Source organism: Asterias amurensis, chromosome 2, assembly GCF_032118995.1.
Source record: "Asterias amurensis chromosome 2, ASM3211899v1".
NCBI classification, from domain to species: domain Eukaryota; kingdom Metazoa; phylum Echinodermata; class Asteroidea; order Forcipulatida; family Asteriidae; genus Asterias; species Asterias amurensis.
The window spans coordinates 21,185,836-21,208,108 of record NC_092649.1 but is presented as its reverse complement, the minus strand read 5'-3'; the positions used below and the strand labels follow the sequence as shown (position 1 = coordinate 21,208,108).

The 22,273-nt window shown below is 39.4% G+C and overlaps 1 protein-coding gene across 2 annotated transcripts; it reads left to right on the top strand.

The window, feature by feature from the left end:
• The first annotated feature begins 33 nt into the window (after positions 1–33).
• LOC139953628 (8-oxo-dGDP phosphatase NUDT18-like) lies at positions 34–19,702 on the top strand. 2 transcript variants are annotated; one of them, XM_071953122.1, is made up of 8 exons: positions 34–191; positions 5,227–5,298; positions 9,959–10,228; positions 12,400–12,526; positions 14,284–14,383; positions 14,787–14,927; positions 15,636–15,735; positions 16,681–19,702. In XM_071953122.1, the coding sequence occupies exons 3-8, from the start codon at positions 9,965–9,967 to the stop codon at positions 16,909–16,911; spliced, it is 963 nt and encodes a 320-aa protein (XP_071809223.1). In that variant the 5' UTR covers positions 34–191; positions 5,227–5,298; positions 9,959–9,964; the 3' UTR covers positions 16,912–19,702. The 2 variants fall into 2 exon arrangements, with proteins under 2 accessions (XP_071809223.1, XP_071809231.1); XM_071953130.1 differs by lacking the exons at positions 34–191; positions 5,227–5,298 and adding an exon at positions 6,443–6,699.
• Positions 19,703–22,273: the final 2,571 nt, after the last annotated feature.

Here is a 22,273-nt window from a genome sequence, read left to right as displayed (position 1 = left end):
AGGACCGCGCCGTGACCTCCCGTGACCCAGGCCAGGCAACCGTGAACCGTGACAGTTTCTTCTCTTTATGAAAAGTAAAGATGTCAGCGCCCAGGCGACGGATGATGTGGAACGGTACTTTCCTTAGCCAGTGAAAGTTGACAAACAGCTTCAGAAGTGGATTTTCGAAATGTGTTTCCAACTAAAATAAGGTTGGTAAGCTACTCATTCATTTACTGCTTACAATACATCGTAGGAGTAGGAGGTCCTGTTTCCAGTGTCCCTAAAAATTAAAATCGTGGCAAATCTTTTACCTCTACTCTCTGTCTGTGCGCGATGTAAACAGTCCCTACCCTAGTTAGAATTAGATGCAAAAAAATTGGTTTTATTTGCCAAGCAAAGAGTCTCCTCTCCCTTGACCAAAACTGAGGGATAACTTTACGTATGGCGCCACCACTTTTTCATTCGAAATGAACAGTATCCTGGTGTCATGTGTTGTCAGTAGGATTTAACAGGAAAATTGTTCAGAATCAAAAACTAAATTTTTTCTTCAAATCATCTGCATAGCTTCTGTCACCGGTGCACAATCTCGCAGTAAACGGGAATCAAAGTAGGGGACCGAAAATGGATAACTCTCCGCATGGCGCCACCACTTTTTCACTCATTTTTACAAAAAGGGATAAATCAATCAGGTAAATTAGATACTATATTATTTTATTTCGAATGAAAAAGTGGTGGCGCCATACGGAAACTTTTCCCCGAAAACATATGAGGGTTGATGACGTATGACGCTACGATATCCAATTGACCTCAATGAGACATCCCTTTCTGTAAAAATGAGTGAAGAAGTGGTGGCGCCATACAGAAAGTTATCCACAAAAAAAATTGCCCACCGAAAAAGGTTCATCATTCTGAACATTCTGGAAAAAAAATTAATAGAGCCACATATGTATCTTTATTATTTTCTAATATTTTTTGAGAATTTTTTTTAACCAAATGTCATAAAAAATATTGTAAATAAAATGAAGACAACTGCTGGCTATAGAGTCATACACAGAGTCTCACAGAACACTTGCAGTCACTGCAGATATTTCTTCCCTGTATGGCTTAATGCCAGTCATCTCGCCCCCAGGCAAAGTCGCCCCCTCACAATGTCGCCCCCTACAAAGTTGCCCTCCCGACACAGTCGCCCCCCAACAAAGTCGCCCCCAACACAGTCGCCCCTTTTTGAAGTTTTGTTGTTTTTAACTTGACTCAAGACAGGGGATCCTAGGCCTAACTAATTGAAAAACAAAAAATTTGTACAAAAATTCTCCCGTTGTAACAAAGTATTTAATTGAAAATGTAGTTTTCTTGTACACTTACCTCACTAAATATTGTTATTAAATAAAAGCCATAACTTAGGCTAATGAACATACAGATTTCTCACCAAAATATACTGTGAATATTCTGTGATAAAAAAAGCATCAAAACTAAAATCAATTCACAAATAAACATAAAACATATCTTACAGAAATATTTTATTGCAATCACCAGAAACCCTAAAAGTATTTTCGCTGTTTTCAAACATTGAGTTTTCGACTCGTGGGATCAAAACTACATTAGGTGTTTTACTAATTTCTCAAAAAGTATATCAATTTAAACAAAAATATTTCAAAGGGAGTTACCCATCATGACCATCTTTATTTCATGTAACAAAAACAGATTAATGTCCAATAAAAAAAATAAACGTAATGTCCATAAATAATTAAACTTAAAAACATAAAATAAGGATTAAAAAAGCACTGACTAAAGATTAAAAAAGTGTTCATTAAAATAAATAAATAAACGCAATGTCCATAAATAGTTAAACTTAACAAATGTAATGAACATAGGGCCTATAAAGCTTTCTCACAACAATTTACTGGATAATAATATCAAATGTAGCCCTTCTTATATCCCATCATATGAAGTAGGCCCTTGAAAAAGTAACTTTGTACAATATCTAAGGGTTGTTTACAAAAGACCGCCCAACGATAACAGGTCTAATAATAATTGGCTTATCTATTTCATTCAGAAAAATGAATTAATAAATGTTACAAAAACAAAACAATAAGTAAAACGAGGAGTAACATTAACCTGGTTTACTACCTTTCAGCCATAATTTGGAGGAATTCTGAGAAGGTTCCTGTTTATGAAATGACAATTGACTCTTCGCCTTTTCAACTTAGTTCCTAGTAAATAATAGGAATAGGCCTTTACGTATAAATAAATCATATACATAAATTGTAAAGGGGACGTGTCATGGCCGAGTGGTTAAGAGCATCGAATTCAAGTTCTGGTGGTCAAGTCACCGAAGTGTGGGTTTGAATTCCAGTCATGACACTTGTGTCCTTGAGCAAGTTACTTTACTATAATTGCTACTCTTCACCCAGGCGTATAAATGAGTACCCGTGAGTGCGAGGGTAGAGGTTGATATTGTGTATGAAAAGCCCCTCAAAGTGCCATGGCAGCTCGGGGCTGTATACTTCCCAGGGAGCTGAGAAAGATTAAAGGGATGTTATTGGCCCAATTACAAGGACACTAATGTAAAACGCATTGATACGGTAAATTGTGAAATGCGCTAGTTAAGAATTTTTTATTATTACAATAAAAATTGGTTTCCAAGTCAGAATGGGGCCTACACATAATTGGTTCCCTCGCAATAACAATGCAATGGGCCCGGATGTAATTTAAACACCAATTACAAAGGATGTTTACTTTTACTTGGTCAGAACTGTTGTTTCAGGCTGTTGTATTATATTGTGAAAACAAACTTGGTACCAAGTGGACCATAGACCAGCATTGCTTAAAGGCAGTGGACACTATAGGTAATTACTAAAAAAAACTATAGCATAAAACTTTACTTGATAACGAGTAATGGGGAGCTGTTGTTAGTATAAAACACTGTGAGAAACGGCTCCCTCTGAAGAACATGTAACATAGTTTTCCATTTTCCCGCAAATTTGATTTAGAGACCTCGGAATTAGATTTTGAGGTCTCAAAGTCAAGCATCTGAAAGCACACAACTCCGTGTGACTAGGGTGTTTTTTCTTTCATTATTATCTCACACTTTCAACGACCAATTGAGCTCAAATTTTCACAGGTTTGTTATGTTGAAATACATCAGGTTTGTTATGTTGAGAAGACTGGTCTTTGACACTTACCAGTAGTGTTCAGTGTCTTTAATATAAGCTGTTTCCCTCGCATTGGCTGTCAAACAGAAACTTGCCCGCTTAACAAAACATGTCAATGGTGTCAACAAGTGTTTTTTTTGTGTAGGATTACAATAATGATAATGTGTCAGCATTAAAATGTAATTCTCTGATTTTCCATTCCCAGGTATGTACTATGTTTGTTGCAATGTTTTGTGTTTTTAACTTGTGTGTTCCTACATTGTGGGATGCTGTTCTCAATGACCCAATTCACATGACCTCATTACTCAGGATAAACTTGGTTGCACCATACCAGATACTCTGACTTTTACTTTGCAGTGCACGTAATAAGCAACTCAGGGCAGTTGGACATGCACCATGTCTTAAAGGGAAGGTACACATTTGGTAAATTGTCAGAGACCAGTCTTCTAACTTTGTGTATCCCAGCATAAGCATAAAATAACAAACCTGTGAAACGTTGAGCTAAATTGTTCATCGAAGTTGCGAGAAAAAATGATGAGAGAAAAAAACACCCTTGTTGGACGAATTTGTGTGCTTTCAGCTTTCAGCAGTCTTTTATTATTTAGTGAGAAATAACCTCTTTCTCAAACTCTACGTTACTTCAGAGGGAGCCTTTTCTCACAATGTTTTATACTATGAACAGCTCTCCCATGCTCGTTACCAAGTCAGCTTTTAAGTTAATATTTGTTTTGAGTAATTACCAATCGTGTACCTTCCCTTTAAGGTTATTTGGCCCCCAAAATGAAACATTTATAAGCTGACAGTTAAGCATTGTTAAAGCAACTACACAATGTATGTTTATTAATGTTAATATTAATTTTGGATTCAAACGTTAGATGAGGCAGGGTGTGCGCTCCAGTCTGAATTTAATGTCAGGCATAATACCCTTCCTACCTTAGTCTGAGAGAATGTGTTAGAAGACCAGAATAAACATGAGACACAGTTCCACATTTGAGCTGTTTTGGGGAACAATTAAGAGAAGATTTATTACATTTGTGTACATTGTGTATGGCTAATACTTTGCATTCTCAATGGAATTGAAAGATTTTTTTGTATTATCAGTTTAAAATAAAAATGCAGTGAGTTTTTTTATTCAAAAGCACCTAACCACCAGACTTGTATCTACATATGATACATCTATTATAATACTTGTCAAAGCCTTTTCAGCATCTAGACAAGGTGAGAAGACAATGAAGAAATTTCAGTTTTTAGAAGTGGAAGGAAAACCTCAGAAAAAAATGTTCCAGAAAAAAAACCACAACGTGAAGTAGGGACTGAAAAACCCATTCCACATACTGGGGTCCCAGAGGTGGAAGGCGAGGCAAGACACCACTGCGCCAACCTAACCTTGTATGGTCTTAAGTTTACTGGCCTAATGCTAAAAGCACTGGCCTGCGGTCGGGCAGCCCTGCAAAACATTCATTCATGTGAGCTCATTGACTGTGTGCATTTACGATTGTGTAAAATGTTTGTTTGGCATTCTTACTGTGCATAATGTAGGCTCATATTGCAGGATGAGCGAGTGGGACTGGAATGGTATGGTAATAATAATAATAACAAATTCTTATAGCACATTTCACAATAACCGTATCAATGCGCTTTACATTAGTGCCCTGGTCATAGGGCCAATAACATCCCTTATAATGTTTCTCAACTCCCTTGGGAGTATACAGCCCTGAGCTGCCTGTAAGGCGCTTGTGGCTTTTCATGTTACCCAATATCAAGCTCTACCCTCGCAGGTTCCCATTGATACCCCTGAGTGAAGAGAAACAATTATAGTAAAGTATCTTGCTCAAGGACACAAGTGTCACGACCGGGATCCGAACCCACACTCTGGTGACTGCACCAGAATTTGAATTTGATGCTCTTAACCACTCGGTCATATTGTGAGTCTGAGAGTCCAGGATGACCAAAAGTAATGTGAAAGAATGACAGGAAAAAGCTACAACCGGTTATTTGCTGCAAAAACAAATAAATTATACGTCCATTTCCTGGTGCATTTTTCAACCCTGGGTTTTTCTTCACATCTCGTTCTTTCTGTTTCTGACTGTAGATCTATCAGAGTATGAACTTCAAATTGCAGATGATAGGTGTATGAATGAATGAATGGAATACATAAATACAGGTGAGTTTATGCAAAGGGGCGTAGGGACGTACTTGATGAATATCTACCTAAAAAGCTAACTGCATGTCCAAGGTGTGGTATGCCTTGTTCCTTATCTTCAAAACTCCTCATTGTTGCTATTATTAATTTTACTTTAGTTTATATCATATCATTTTGTTCAGGTCTTAAAGGAACATGTTGCCTTAGATCGGTCTAGTTGGTCTTTGAAAAGCATTTGTTACCATTTGTTATAAAATGCATGATGGTTAGAAAGATGGTTTAAAAGTAGAATACAATGATTCAAACAAATTTGCCACGAAATTGTGTTGTCTTCCTTTTACTTTGCGAACTAACACGATCGGGCATTTGAGTAAAAGATTTGACTCCCATAAACGGCCGACCGTGTTAGTTTACAAGATAAAAGGAAACCGTGCAATCGCGTGATGTTTGTGTGGATCATTATAATTCTACTTTTCAAATATCTTTCTAATGCATTTTATAACAAGCGATTACAAACGCTTTTCAAAGACCAACTCGACCGATCCAAGGCAATGTGTTCCTTTAAGGCTGGTCTATAGTCGGTTGTGCGATGGTTGCACGATAAAAATCTTGATGGACGATCCTTAAAAAAACACATTTTATAGACATCATTGAGGCCTAAAAACTGTGTCTTTTTATGATCGCGCGTCAGTATTTCCATCGCCCAACTATCGCGCGAGCGACTATAACGCGGTTTTAAATCCTCTTTGCTTGTTTGTTATAAAATATAATGTACCTCATAGACCCCTTGCAATGGCCGCCATCCTTGATGACCTGTGTATGCGTGGAAGACTATCAGCTGGGAGTCATGCAAAGCTCACACGTATTCAGGCACTTTTCCTTTGTTTGTCATCAAAGATGGCGGTCAATTACATCATGTGCAAAGACCTAAAGTCCAAATTCTTAACATTGATCAAAATGGTTATTCTTTCTACACAAATGGTGAAACCTGTGAAACCTATGATGCAAATTCTATTGTAAGGTGTTAATATTTAACCCAAATACCTCTTTCTGGGAACCAGTTTCTCAGGGACACAGACAGAATAAATTGATTTATGATTGTGAAAATAATGTGTATTGTAGTTGTTTTCAATAAGTTTCCTGTTTCGGCAGGGGGTCATAGCTCATAAATATTACACAACAGGAAGTGGAGGGAAGCCTTGGGTAAGGTGATATTATATACATTTCCTTCAAATCATCAGGAAATGAACGCGGTATCCAGGTTTTTATCCACAAACGTGTATTTTTTAGAGCATGTGTAGATCAGTGCCGTAGAATCACCTGGCTGTTTGCTTGATATGATCACACATTCATACAGTGTGCATTAAGCTTTGAGTAGGTGTTGAAGTCAGAGCAGCTTTAAATCGGTTAGCAATTTAGTAGGTATGTATCCATGGACGCTATTTTAACATGTTTTTTTTAACCTTTTATCTCAGTTACTGTAATTTTTAGTAAAAACATTTCAGCTTTCTTAACCATTCATTCAAACCAAGTTTTTATTTTTTTTATTTTATTCAAATTCCTGCTATTGCATACTTTTGCTGTAATTTCTTGCATACTCCTGCAGCTATTTACCAGAAAAAATACATATGTAGTTCATGAGCATACTTTGCCTTTGTTTTCTGCATAATTTTGCTATATTGTTGATTGCCTTTATTTAATACTAGTGCTGGGCGAATAGTGAAATTTTGATATTCGAATACCGCTGGCCAACTATCCGAAATTTACTGGATATTCGAATAGTTTTTGTCGCCGCCGACTCAGTCTCGGTAAAATTATCAAAAACCAGGCCTCGTTGGGATTAAACCACTAGTTGCAAACCTCTTCACCACACATTGATTCCCTTATTCAAATTTGGCAGCCAGAGGCTGAATTGCATTAAAATATAGAGAGAAAAAAACCCATTAAGAAGTATTAAAATAGCTATTTAAGTACAAAACACAAAATTGATTGGAAACAAACAAAGCAAGGTTATGTATTACTGGCTAAGGTAGGATGGGAGATTCCTAAACAGTCCTCGTTGTCAAGAAATATGGTTGTATAATAATTGAAATCATAATTGTCTAAATTCTTTATACGTAGTACAGTAAATGCTATTTGAGAGGGAAGAATGTAAACCCTATTCAAATAAAGTACACTGTAGACAAATACATTGTGATGTGATGCTGTGTATGCATAGGCCAGACTGTCCAGGAATTATTTGCTTGTCCTTGTCATGTAATGTTTATCTTGGTTTGTATAATGTTTGATTCTTTCTCTCAGTTAGTAGGGACCCTTTTCCCATTCAGCCCAAATTTACATTTGTTCATCATAGTTTGATCCTACATAAAATGCTGAAGAGTATGGAGCTATACATAGTGTTTTGAGGCATTGCTTGTTGAGGTACAGTATCGATGTATTAGGTCCTATTCAGTTTGTGGTAATACCGTGTGTGTATTTACTATGCTGTGTGGATTTGTTCTTTGAGAATTTGTCTTGCTATTTATTCTACTGCCGCGGAATTCGGGAGACGTTCTGAAAGAAATGTCCAGCTTATTAAGTACTACATGTACATGTAATTGGGGAAGTAGGAATTCAGCCGGGGTTACTACTTTCGCTTAGTGGATCGAGGGGACTTCCCATTATTTTGCTTCACTGCCGCAGAGTGAGTTAATTGGTCTCAACTAATTGCTCTAGTCATCTTCGGGCAAATGTCATGAAATAGGTGCTACTGTTGCTTTACATACATGTAATATCCACTGGGATTTATTGGACCTGCCTATCCGGCATAATAATAATAATTATAGTTCGGGCTTCATATTATCTGTTACTCAGTGACGCTCAAGGCGCTTTAACATACAGTATTTTCCTGCAAGTTCTGTGGGACTACGTTTGAATTATGAGACCGACATTGTACTCCTTTTACATAGCACCATGTAACGGTTTACAAGGTGCTGTGGCACACCAGGGCGAACCCCTTTTAGATAAGTGGACTGGGTTATTTTACGTGCTTTACACAACACACAGGACCAAAGGCATGGTAAAGTGTCTTGCTTTTAAAGTACAGGGGTATCACGACTGGGACTCAAACCCACACTCTGCTAATCAGAAACACCGGAGCTTGAGTGCGGTGCTCTTAACCGCTCGGCCACGAACACGCCACAGACACGCATGGACCTCGTCAACCACCAAGGAGAGGAATGCCTTCATAAAAGCATCTTACGCACAGCCAAGTCAAGAGGGAGATTACATGTAGTACAAATCCAATAAGTCAGTATTTGAAATTTATCAAGAAGACTGATTATTAGCATCTACATGTACTTAGGCTTGCATATGTGCTAATGGAAATTGAAAACTACTGTCAAAATGATTTTGGTTCCTAGCAATTTCCTTTTACTTTTGAAACTGTACAGTTGCATTTCTTTAAGTGTAGTTTCAATAAATGATTTATTACATAAATATAGAAACTTGACATCAGGTTTCAGGGAATACTGTATTACTGTTTTTCAATGGGTTGTATGAGTCATTTTCCAACTGTCAATTTTATATTGGAGAGTTTCATTCACTAACAGAAAAAACTACTTTTGTATTTGGCTGCATGTATTGTTGCTTTTGAATACTTTTTTTCGTAATTTGCATCACAAACTACACTGAAGGATTTTTGTATTATGTGATTCTTTAGTATAGCCCTTTACACACTACTCTATTCCCCGTACATCCACGGGGAATAACGGCAAGCCTTTTCACACTAAGATCGCTTTGCCCCCGGTCTGCCCACAGTCTGCCACGGTCTGCCCACGATCTGCCACGGTCTGCCCACAGTCTGCCACGGTCTGCCCCGGCAAATTGACATACTGTACCCCTGGAATAGCCACCCCTGCTCCGGAGTACATGTAGGGGTTGGCTGTGTTTTTTAATCGTGCCACTTGAACCCCTTGGAATAGGGACACAGTGTGAAAGTGCAGAGTGGTAACCATGGGGGTCAAAAAGGTCCTGGGCCTCCGCGGGGCTATACCGTACTCCTTGTGAACAAGAGACAGTGTGAAAAGGGCTGTATTTAGTAATGGTGATAAAATGGCTTTTATACATCTGACATACAGATCCTAGTCATTTGATTGGTGGATCTTACTTCATCACGTGACATTCACTATTACTCCCATCCGCACCGGCGATCAAAAAGACCTATTCGCCCATGGGGAATAGCATTTCCCATTCAACCGTTCAACCGGGATCATCATTGTTCCTAGCCCTGGCGGCCTACATTGTTCCCAATGTTTTTGAGCAGTACAGCGCCGCCACGCCACTGCTAAAACAAAGGAGCACCTGTGCAAAAGGTTGTGATCCGATTTGTGCATTGTTGCCGCCACGCGGCGCTATATGAATTTTGGTTTTCTGTAATTTGTGTGAATGTATTTGTTATACTTTTAAAATACATCAAATGACAAGGATGTCAGTTATATAAAACAAATATTGAGTGGCTTTAATTCGTGGAATGGGAGGAATATTATCGCAAGGTAAAATTTGGACTGTTCCATTTCACGAGGCAAAGCCGAGTGAAATGGAACAGTCCAAATTTTATCGAGCCACTCAATATTTGTATAACATCCTATAAAACCTGTCTCCCTAATTTGTTTTCTTCTATTCTCTCTCTCTCTGTATGCAGTACACCATGTCTGATATCGAACACTGTCTAGGTAAGCTACTAACAGGCACTCCTCCCGCTGCACCTATCCCTAAGTATGACTTAATGTTCAACGCACCAGCGAGAACCCACCAGCGCCCTCTAGTGTTGAACGATAACTTGGGTATTATAGTAGCAGCAGTCATCCTGGATGAGGATTATCGAGTAGTCTTAATTCAAGAGGCTAAGGAGTCTTGTCATGGGCGCTGGTATTTACCCGCTGGGAGAGCAGAACCAAATGAAACACTCCAGGTAGGTTTCCTGATTGATTTATTGATTGACTAACTGATTGATTGAATGATCGAATGATTGCTTATTTGATTGGTTGGTTGGTTGGTTGATTGATTGATTGACTGATTTGTTTAATGATTTATTGATTGATTGATTGATTGATTGATTGATTGAGGTTTTTTTTTATTAAGGGAATAAAAGGGTGGCGACGAGTTCTTAAACTGCTGTTTAAAATCGTGGCCGTGTGATAAAGGTTCAAGCTTTGTCGCACGGCCATGACCCTGCAAGGGCTTAAACGACAGTTTAAGAATGAGTCACTACTCTTTTATTCCTATTCATCATAAATGCCTTTATGGTTAAACAGCGTAATAAAGTAAGAAACTGTGTAAAATCTGTTTTTCGATGTCCTTGAGCTCTGCATTCGTGCACCTAGTGTATGCATCTAAACTTATTCGAAAACAACCGGTTATTAATAGTTCCAGCTGGTCGTTATTAACTTTTTAAACGTCCCCACGTGACGCACTCTCAGTCAATAGGAATAGAGAAACTGTCTGGTGTTTAGGAAATATTGAATAAGGCTTGGTCACACCAAATTTGTTCTCAAAACGTCCGAACCAGTCTTAGGAAAAATTTTGTTTTTTAGAAAAAGTAAGAAAATTATCGTAGTGCCCTTTTGAACCTTAAGTTCCAGGTGGCCTGTAATTGACATCATAAATTACATTCCCAAGGAAATGATTGTGCAATCTTGATGGATATGTTCCACTTTCCCTTTTAGTTTTACTCTAGTGAGAGCATTTTCCATTTAACCAGTGTTATATAAAATGAAACAAAGTCGCTGATTGGTGTAGCTCCATATGCACCACGGTTGTGACAACAGCTTGATTCTATTTTTACTGATGACTTTTTCTCATTTGAGCTAAAGATCACCAACAGTTATAATGATCCTTACAATCCACTCCACCTTTGGTTGAGAGCGCATCACATGACAAGTCTTATTTTTTATTAGTACCTGGGACAATTTCTCCATTTTGATAAGTTGAGATCGAGGACATCACGTGAGGGTGTTTAAAGGAACACGTTGCCTTGGATTGGACGAGTTGGTCAAAACAAAAGCGTTTGTAACCATTTTTTATAAAATGCATATGGTTGGAAAGATGTTTTAAAAGTAGAATACAATGATCCACACAAGTTTGCCTCGAAATTGCGTGGTTTTCCTTCTACTGTGCGAACTAACATGGTCGGCCATTTATGGGCTGATGGGAGTCAAAATTTTGACCCCCATAAATGACCGACGTGTTAGTCGACGAGGTAAAAGGAAAACCACGCAATTTCGAGGCATGTTTGTGTGGATCATTGTATTCTACTTTTACAACATCTTTCTACCCATATGCATTTTATAAAAAACGGTTACAAACGCTTTTCAAAGACCAACTCGACCGATCCAAGGCAACGTGTTCCTTTAAGCGGATGATATAACCACAGCCAGAAGTGTTTAAACGTGGTTGTGACATGTGAGCTTGCACCTGTGCTTGTAAGACAGTTTATTCATTTGTCGAGAGCAACGGCTGGAACACCTGTGCCACATCACGCGATACGCGCGACGCGCACACCAAATTCTTTATGACAAGTTTTTACCTGAGGGCCTTACCATTTCATAGCTGGAGGGGTGTTTTGTTGAAATAATTATAATTATAATATTTTCATTTTTTTTTTTTTACTTTTGGATGGAAAAGATGTAAATGAATGGGAATAAAAATGTGCTTGGCTCGTATTACACACTCTCCGGCTTGGGTAATTATCGCATCCAGACTGCAACCGGTATTAAACAGAGTGTTTTAAAAGCCAAGCACCTATTTGTTCCCTTATTATAAAAGGGTAGCAAAACGGGCAGGATTTTAGGTTTATTTGAGAATTAGTGTAATCTCACTTGATCAACTTGTTGCTAAAAGAAGGTGTATTGTAAAGGCAGGTTATATACAAGTTTTGGTTATTGTCAAAGACCAGTTTTCTCACTTGGTGTATCTGAACATTTGCGTAAAACAACAAAGCTGTGATAATTTGAACTCGGTTTGAACTCAGTTGTCATCAAAGTTGCTATGGGTGAAAAACAACCTCTTTCTCTTAAACTTAATTACTTCAAAGTGGTCGTTTGTAACCAACCATGTTGATGGTGATGTTCTTGTGTCCTGTAGGAAGCTGTGAAGAGGGAAGTTATTGAAGAAACAGGGTTGATGTTTGAACCATCATCGCTTGTACTAGTAGAGAGTAATCATCTATTTGGATATTGGATCAGATTTACGTTCATTGGTCATATAACAGGTATGTTAGTATTGTGTCAAACCTGAGACCGAGACATGATGGTATGTTACTAACAGCAATACCTAAAGGTCCAAGACCTGATGAACCAAGACTGAAACTTGATGTTTCAAGACTGAGACAACGACCTTAGAGCCCAAGAAGAAAAACCTGATGGTCCATGACCAAGATCGACACATGATGGTCCAAGACAGAAACCTGATGATCCAATACCAAGACTAATACCTGATTGTTTGAGACTAAGACCTGATGGTCAGAGACCATGACCCGATTATCAAGATCATGAACTGATGGTCCAAAACTTCGACCTGATGGTCAAAGACTTTGACCTGATGGTCCAAGACCACGACCTGGTGGTCCAATACCAAGACCAGACCTGATGGTCCAATACCAAGACCAGACCTGATGGTCCAATACCAATACTAAGACCTGATGGTTCAAGACCAAGACCAGACCTGATGTTCCAATACCAATACTAAGACCTGATGGTTCAAGACCAAGACCTGATGGTGTAATACCAAGACCAAGACCTGATGGTTCAAGACCAGACCTGATGGTCCAATACTAAGACCAGACCTGATGGTCCAAGACTGAGACCAGACCTGATGGTCCAAGACCAAGACCTGATGGTGTAATACCAAGACCAAAACCTGATTATCCAATACCAAGAACAAGACCTGATGGTTCAAGACCAGACCTGATGGTCCAATACTAAGACCAGACCTGATGGTCAAAGACTGAGACCAGACCTGACGGTCCAAAACTGAGACCAAGACCTGATGGTCTAATACCAAGACCAAGACCTGATGGTCTAATACCAAGACCAGCCCTGATGGTCCAATACCAAGACCAGACCTGATGGTCCAATACTAAGACCAGACCTGATGGTCCAAGACTGAGACCAGCCCTGATGGTCCAATACCAAGACCATACCTGATGGTCCAATACTAAGACCAGACCTGATGGTCCAATACCAAGACCAGACCTGATGGTCCAAGACTGAGACCAGCCCTGATGGTCCAATACTAAGACCAGACCTGATGGTCCAATACTAAGACCAGACCTGATGGTCCAAGACTGAGACCAGCCCTGATGGTCCAATACTAAGACCAGACCTGATGGTCCAATACTAAGACCAGACCTGATGGTCCAAGACTGAGACCAGACCTGATGGTCCAAGACTAAGACCAGACCTGATGTCCAAGACTCAGACCAGACCTGATGGTCCAATACTAAGACCAGACCTGATGGTCCAAGACTGAGACCAGACCTGATGGTCCAAGACTGAGACCAGACCTGATGGTCCAAGACTGAGACCAGACCTGATGGTCCAAGACTGAGACCAGACCTGATGGTCCAAGACTGAGACCAGACCTGATGGTCCAAGACTGAGACCAAGACCTGATGGTCCCATACCAAAACTATGACCTGACATGCCTGATGGTCCGGGATCGAGACCTGAGGTTCAGAGACCAAGACGGGACCTGAAGATCCAAGACCAAGACCTGATGGTCCAAGACCTAGACCTGAAGATCCAAGACCAAGACCTGATGGTCCAAGACCTAGACCTGATGGTCCTAGAACTGGACCTGAAGGTCCAAGACTGAGACCTGGTGATCCAAGACCAAGACCGAGACTGACTACTCTAGAAGAGGAATAAGACCGAATATGTTAAATACATAACATAAAGAATGTAATTTACATTGTACCTTAATCTTAAGGTTGACCTCTGTTTTCGTATCCGCTGTTTTGGGTAAAAGGTGGAAGGTTAAAGACACTGAATGAGGCAGATAAAGAGTCCTTACAGGCAAGATGGTTTAGTGTTCAAGACATCAAAACTGAAGTCGGCATTAGACTAAGGTAAGAATGCCCCATCCCGAGGATTCTGCTCACAACTATAAGATCGTTAGTGGAGTTTGTATGGGTTTCATAAAATTGGTTTTGAATGGTGTGACCAGTAGATATGCGTGGATAAATATTGTTACCTGTGTTTTATGTACATTTTTTATGCTCTACATTTGCTAGGATGTCCAGAGGGCCCAGTTTCATGCTTAAGCAGTAAAAATTGCTTAACAATTTCTGCTTAAGCAGGATACCAATCACGGATTGGATGTGATATGGTAACCTTGTGGTACACATAATTTTGTTGTGCTCCCTTTTTGCGCTTGAGCAGCTCTACGAAACTTGGCCCAGGATCTGAAACGTCCATATATTCAATGTGGGACGATTATGTAACAGTTGTTAATATTGTTGTTTTATTCAGAGCACATGATATACTCATCTTGATCCAGTCTGCAATAAGCTACCTACAGAGAGATCCTCAGCATAGACATGCAGCACTCTTGCCAATACATAACGCACATAAGCATATGTGTATACGGGCTATGGTTGTCAAGCGTGATCAGTAAGTTAAACTTCACATATAATAATAATTATACCCGGTTGTTATTTAGGGCTAGATCACAACCCTAGGGGCGTGTCAGTATTTTTTCCTGCAAGGGAATGTGGAGCTTTTTGAAGTATGAGATCTACTCCTTTATAGCATCATGTAATGGGTTTACAAGGTGCCAGGGTGCAAAATGCTGGCGATCAAACCAGGAACACCGGGGCGGACTCCTTCTCTTCACAAAAAGAGTACTGGGTTATTTTAAGTGCATTACACACCACACGGGACCAACGGCTTTGCGTCTCTTCTGAAGGACGAAGCAATTGTTAAGTGTCTTGCTTAAGGACACAAGTGTCACGGCTGGGATTTGAACCCACACTCTGCTGATCAGAAACACCAGAGCTTGAACCCGATGCTCTTAACCTTTTAGGTTCAAACTCTGGTGTTTCTTATCAGCAGAGTGTGGGTTCGAATCCCCAGCCATGACACTTGTGTCCTTAAGCAAGACACTTAACCGTTGCTTCGTCCTTCGGATGGGACGTAAAGCAATTGGTCCCATGTGTTGTGTAACGCTTGTAAAAGAACCCAGTGACTGTCGAAAAGAGAAGGGGTTCGCCCCGTTGTTTCTGGCTGTGGCTGCTGTATGTCAACCTTGCTTGGTGGACCCAGTCGCTCGATCCAAGATTTGCGAACTTTTTAACTGGTTTCTATGTTTTTCCCGATCAGAGCTGAGTTTTACGTCTTGCTGTGCATGGAAGACAAACCACATTTCCCGATAGTGAAAGGAACATCCATTGCAGAAGAAGCTCTTCGCACAATTGACAAGGTTAGAAACAAAATTTTAACCGGCTTGTGATATCCATATGTCAGTATTTTAATGATAAAATCTCTCTTTTTACTGAGGAGAGATTTGTTGAAAAAGGTGAACACCCACCTAGCCCTTTTTCATCAGGGTTGAAAAGTGTGGCTCCATCAATAATATGGATAAAGTTACCTTAACAGGGTTTGCAGTATAAAACAGTCAAAAATTGTTGCCTGTCTGTGTGTTCCATTCTTGTGGCAGCTTTTGCTGCAACTGGGCCAAAATGCTGGAATCGCCTTCCTCAATCTGTTCGTTTAGCCAAATCCCTGAGTTCCTTCAATTTCAAATTAAAAACCCACCTCTATCCTAAGTTACTCTAGATTGAGTCATTGTTAATTGCATTGTTTTGCTGTAAAACATTTAGTTTATCTTTTGTTTGGTTGCTATTGTATTTCGTAAGCGCTTTGTATCGGTTTTGTAAAAAGCGCTATATAAGTAAGGTTATTATATGTTTGTCTGTGTAGATGATCTTCCCGCTTCCGGTCAAGGGTCTTAGGCAAACTCCCTCGAGGGGTTATAAACACCAAGCTGGCAACAGCCAATCCCTCTCATACTAACAAGGGTTTGAGGTCTTTGATTATGAATTGCACAAATCAAGTAACTAGACAACAATATTTATTCTAGTAATTTTGGTTTTTACTCATACACCGATGTGTGTTAGCACTGTATACTCAGTACTTTCCCGAGTCCTGTGAAAAAATATCACAGGCATATTACTCGGGTGGGATATTTATTCTAGTCACTGTGAAAGCAGCGGTTAGTTGGGGATTCGAACCCACAACCTTGTGATTGCAAGTCATGCAGTCTAACTACTGGGCCATGACATACATGTACATGGTGCAGGGTGGTTGTTTAGTGTTAATTGAGTTACTCATTTGTTTCTTATTGTTTGCTTTAACTTAACACTAGGAGATCTTCACTGCCAGTACTGGTTGTTTCCTACGTGGTTTGTTGTGTATTGAACACATGGGTCGTCCCCATGGCTCAGCAGACGGTGTGTGCCTCAATCTACTCGCTGTAACAGACTTCCAACGAGAACTGAAGAATCCCAACTATATATGGCATCATATCGCTAACCCTGAACTCAAAACCGTCTTAAGGAGCAAAATACCGTCGCAACACTGTTTAAAGTGTCCTTAGAGATCTTCCTGATGGAAGGGATTGTTTAAATACGATGGGTGCGTTCGATTAGCTTCCCTAGGTCGACCCCGGTCTGCCCCTGGTACAATCAAAATGTTTCGAATAGCTTTGAAGTCACTCAAGGAGCTCACCCGGGTTAGCCCCCAAGTGCCCTGCTGTGGAGTGGGTCACTTGGGACTGGCCCCAGGTGCATGCAACTGTCGAGAGGGTGAGTGATCGTTCAACTAGCTCTTGTCAGGGGCTCACCCGAGTGAGCACTGCGAAGTCGACACGGGGAAGCTAATCAAATGCACCCTTAGTTAATACTAGTAATTTAGTAACTTTGTAGTTCAACTACAAAGTGATCATATCACAATCTAAACCTCTTTTTACACTACTCCAGGCCTGCTACTTCACAGAGTTTAAATGCTCCAGTAGAAATTTACAATTTCCTCATAGGGTGCCTTTTACCAAGGAGAAAATGCCTTGGTGCCCTTGCCCTTTCAAAATGAAGCATACAGGCCTTTGGGACATCCCCAATCAGTTTTCTGACATTGGTATCAGCTTTCAGTTTTTAACTTGAAGCTAGTGCAATAATTCTCCATGCTATTTGAAACTTTGTTGTACAAACAATGTACAAAAGTTTACACTACAACCAAAATACACAAAACATATATATTAGTACATTACACATAGTTTGCGTTTAAGTTGCCTGAAGCCGGGCTCATACTTCTTGCAAATGCTTCGTGCGATGCGATTTTCATTACATCACAAAGGGTGTTGATGGTTGCGTCACCAAAATTCACTTGGCATTTGGAGGAAGTATGAACTGCGCTTTAATCATAAACTGCAGGACATTCTAAATACATGTACACTGTATCTCTTCCATATTCTCGTATACTGCTGCATTCATTTAGACATTCTAATATTCATATCCCCCCTCCCTCCTCCCCCCATAATGGCCTTAAAAAAAGTGCAGTTTACAACCTCGTGCTTTTGGAGTTTCCTTTATCAAAATTCCACAAATGCCGCACTGTGTACTAAGGAATACATAACAAATGTATATATATTTGCAATATTTTAATGGTTATGTATGTATAATGTATATATGAAGTTAACTTTTATTTTTTAGGCTTAAAGATAGAGAGCCGTTTGTTTTTTATACTTTGCCCATCTAGAGTTATGCTTACTTTTTTTCTTCTTTCTATTTTTGCATGAAGCTTTTAAAGTTCTGAAATACTAGAATTCCCAGTGTAGTATCTGATAAGAATGACAAGTTAGAACCCCCTTATTCAAACCTTGAAAATGTTTTAAAGTATTTAATGAATCAGTTTAGTTATATAGATGCATGGATAAATGCATCTCAAGAAGTAGTTTGAAAGTTGATCTCATTTTGATAAGGATCTTAATGTCTGGGTTCTTTTGTAATAATGCAGGCATGATATTTTTCCTGCTAAAGTCTGATTTCCGATTTCGTTGCCTTTTGACAAATTAGCCAAATTGCTATTAAAATGTAGCCTGAAAAGTATATGAAAGCCAATACCACATGTACTACACTACAGTGTGCATTTTGGTCTGCCCTTGTACTTAAAATTATCCTACTTTTTTCCAATGGCAAAATATCATGCCTGTCATGACCACAAGGAAATGAGTGTTATCACAGCTCAAGGTGTTGAATCATCTTATCCACGTAACAGTGTACAAACAGTTTGTACCAAACAGTTTGTACCAAACAGTTAGTACCAGCCCTTATTAGCTCTAGGCCTAGAACCAACCCTTATGACATGTACATGTAGCTCTAGGCCTAAGTACCAACTCTCATCAACTCCTAGTCATAATGCAAGACATTCTTGTTGAGTTGGTTGGTCAAACTCTATGGTAATAGCATAGGCCGCATACACTCAACGCTAAACTTGTCGCAACGACATGTATCTCACTATAAAAGCTGCTTCTGTAAGCCGCGATCCCGCTAGCCTGAACATCCGACGTCTCTCATCGAGGCTCAGGAATAGCGTACCCCCTTCAATTTGCACCTTTTACCTAGGTTCATATGCAGACGACCGCAAGTGCAGCTGCCAAACGTCACCTCGGACCAATCAAAACACAGATATAGAATGCTTACATCACTGCACATTTATCCAATGAAATGATTGTATCCAATGAAATCCAATGAAATCACTGGTTCTGAAAAGCAAGTACTCGTCTTATCCTTGCAGATAAAGACAGGGGCCCAGTCTATGATCGCTCCAGCAAGAGTGTTTTGAGTGTGGTGGGTGATATGGAAGCTTTCCAACAGCGCTCTCCATAGTTCATGTAGTCATGTGCGCAGCGAGTAGAAGTGTGTGCGGGATCGCGATAGTTGAGTGAATAACAATGTCTTGCACCAAGACTAATCTACTCTAGTACCAACTCTTATCAACTCTAACCTGAAATGAAGTCCTCATCCAACAAACTTGCCAATCTTAGACACCTTTCTTTTTTGTTGTTTCATTGTGCATGTGATTAAAAGTACATTATACCCCAAATATACTCTAAATGGGTAGCAAAACTAATGTCCTGAAATTGTGGGCACTTTGGAATAGTTTTCCCAAGTTTAACTCAAAGTAATACTCACTTGTAAAGAACATGCATGTAGTTATGTTTTCAAATAAATACTAAGTGTACCTAGATGTAGGTAGGTTGTGAATGTTGCAGGGATTTTGTTTTCATTGAACATGATGGTATATTTGAACTCTTTAGTTACATGTACATAAGTGTGGCAAGAGGGTTGACTTATCCAAATTGTACAAAAATAAAAACACAAGTACCAAAGTGTCTTTTGCTCAACCTGGACAATTTGTTTTGTTGTTGCTGTGCCTAAATTTCTCCCACTGTTTTGACCGCATTTGGAAGGGCAGTTTTTCCCCTTTATTGTTTTAAGACATCCTCAAGACTAATTGCAGAACGGGATGGTCGCCTGAACATTTTGAGCCGGACTAAAGTTCTGGAGCACCATCCCGATCAAACCCGTCCATGAGGTTCGGACCCTAAAAATTAGCGTCCACTCCATGTTTTCATACAGCTTAAGCCTGTTCGGCTACATTTTTCAGACACAGTAAGAACAAGTTCGGTGTGATGGGGGTATAGACCTTTATCATGCTGCCTCCATCTTGGTCATGTTCCATCTAACAATAATGAATGCTAATAATCATTTTGCAAATGGGCACCAGACTATTTTGTTCTTCCAGCCTTGGTTGGGTTACATTGGGTGCGTTTGTTTACCTTCCCTGGGTTGACCCCGGTGTGTGGCGTGTTTTTTTTCCAGGATAAATGTGGGTAATTATCTGCACACGTTTGTCCTGGAAAAAAAGACGCCACACACCGAGGTCGACCCAGGGAAGCTAAACGAACGCACCCACTGATATCACTGGGGAAAATTCAAGATGGCTGCATTGTGGTAAAGGTCTATAATTAAACACAAATAAAAGAGATAACTCTGTTGTTTGTTTATTTTGCTTCATTGGCTTTTATAGTTTTATTTTATACTTTAATAAAAAGTAAGTACTGATAAAAATATTTGGTCTTCTAATTTACTCATTTTAATCAATGACAGTTATTCATTCACAACAAATTATCATGCATTGATCTTGGCAATTATACAAGTGTGGCATTTTTATACTACAAAGACATATTATAACACCCTAAACAGTGTCACTGCAAATTCTTACAATATTGTCCTTCCTCCTTGCAAATCTTCAGGTTATATTTAAAGGGACACTTTGCCTTTGATCTGGCGAGTTGGTCTTTGAAAAGCATTTGAAATCGTTTGGTTTGAAATGCATATGGTTAGAAAGATGTTTTAAAAGTAGATTATAATGATCCACACAAATGTGCCTCGAAATTGCATGCTTTTCCTTTTACGTTGTGACCTAACACGACACGCCATTTTGTGGAGTCAAAATTTAGACTCCATAAAATGGCCGACAAGGGACCTTTAACTTTGATATCAAAGCATTTATTCCTATAGACCCAATGCACAATGCGCATCACACTCACACGCGCATACTCTGTCTGCCATTTTGGGAGTCAACATTGTGCACAAATACGACAAAAGATTTTACTCCCATAGTGAAGCGCATAATTGTTCGGAGGTGCGTTTCATGTTGCACAAGGGGTTATAGAAATCAATAGACCCCAGACATGCATAACACGAAACTCTTAAAGTTCGCTGAGGTCCATCACGCAAGTTTTTACGCACAAGAATAGCTATCGTTCAAAGATCTGCCTCCTTTTGCCTCAGGGATGTAGCTTCTTGAGAGTGTGACGTCATATACAAGGGGTCTACATGTATAGTGCTAGAAATAATATAAGGGGCTTCAAATCTTTAGAGACCAGTCAGAAATTGGGAGACCACTCCCTGCATAATGCTTATCCTGTATCAATGTGTCAAGTAAATCACAGTATGAACACTTGACAACTTGTCCAACTGCTAAAACCCAGTTCATACTTTCTACAAATGCAAATGTGATACAAATATTTGCAACAAATAACTCGCAACCAACTCGCAACAGTTGAACTGTGTTCAACTCCTGCAAAATATTCGCTGCGAAAACAGCCCTGTGACGTCAAATTTCATATCACATTCACATTTGAGGGAAGTATGAACCGGGCTTTAATGCTTATATCTTGTATTACATGTCAAGTTATCACAGCTGTAGTGACCTATTGTTAAATGCAAGTGATGCAACAGCAGTTTATTTGTACATTTGTATAATTGCAACATGCAATAGCAGTTGACTATTGACATGTGCTTCAGTTTTTTTCATGGGCAGCGCCATCTTGTTTTGTGAGTTCACTGCTTGAGGATGGTTTTTTGATGCAACAGTTCTTTGCTCCTTCCTTGGACTTGATAACTTGTTTTAAGCTTCGTTTTAGGGTTATCAGGAAAACCCTCATTGACTGTCATTACAACTGTGTACCACAAGACTTTGCTTTGAGTACTTTGGGATGATTTGAAGCCTCATTTATCTGTGGAAAATGGACTGAACCTTAGCTGCAAGTTGTGTGGTTTGCAGTTGGTTTTACTGCTTGTTTCACCATCGCCTGTGACTGACACTTCGACAAGATGGATGGTCATATTTATAAGTGATTTTGAGTAAGTAAATCTACAGCTTATTTTAAAGATAACTTTCCGTTTGGCGCCACCACTTTTTCACTCATTTTTACAAACAGGGATATCTCATTGAGGTAAATTAGATACTTTTATCATTTCATATCGAATGAAAAAGTGGTGGCGCCATATGGAGAATTTTCCTTTTTTAAACTTCACATCAATAGAAGAAAACTGGACAAGTTTTCCTAACTGCTAAAATTTCCCCTTTAAAAAGGGGAAAAGTTTCCATAT

Bases quoted from the DNA above. Each gene is read 5' to 3' on its own strand.
- LOC139953628 (XM_071953122.1), top strand. From the start codon at position 9,965: ATGTCTGATATCGAACACTGTCTAGGTAAGCTACTAACAGGCACTCCT. The intron at 10,229-12,399 runs GTAGGTTTCCTG...TGTGTCCTGTAG, and splicing joins AACCAAATGAAACACTCCAG to GAAGCTGTGAAGAGGGAAGT. The intron at 12,527-14,283 runs GTATGTTAGTAT...TTTGGGTAAAAG, and splicing joins GTTCATTGGTCATATAACAG to GTGGAAGGTTAAAGACACTG.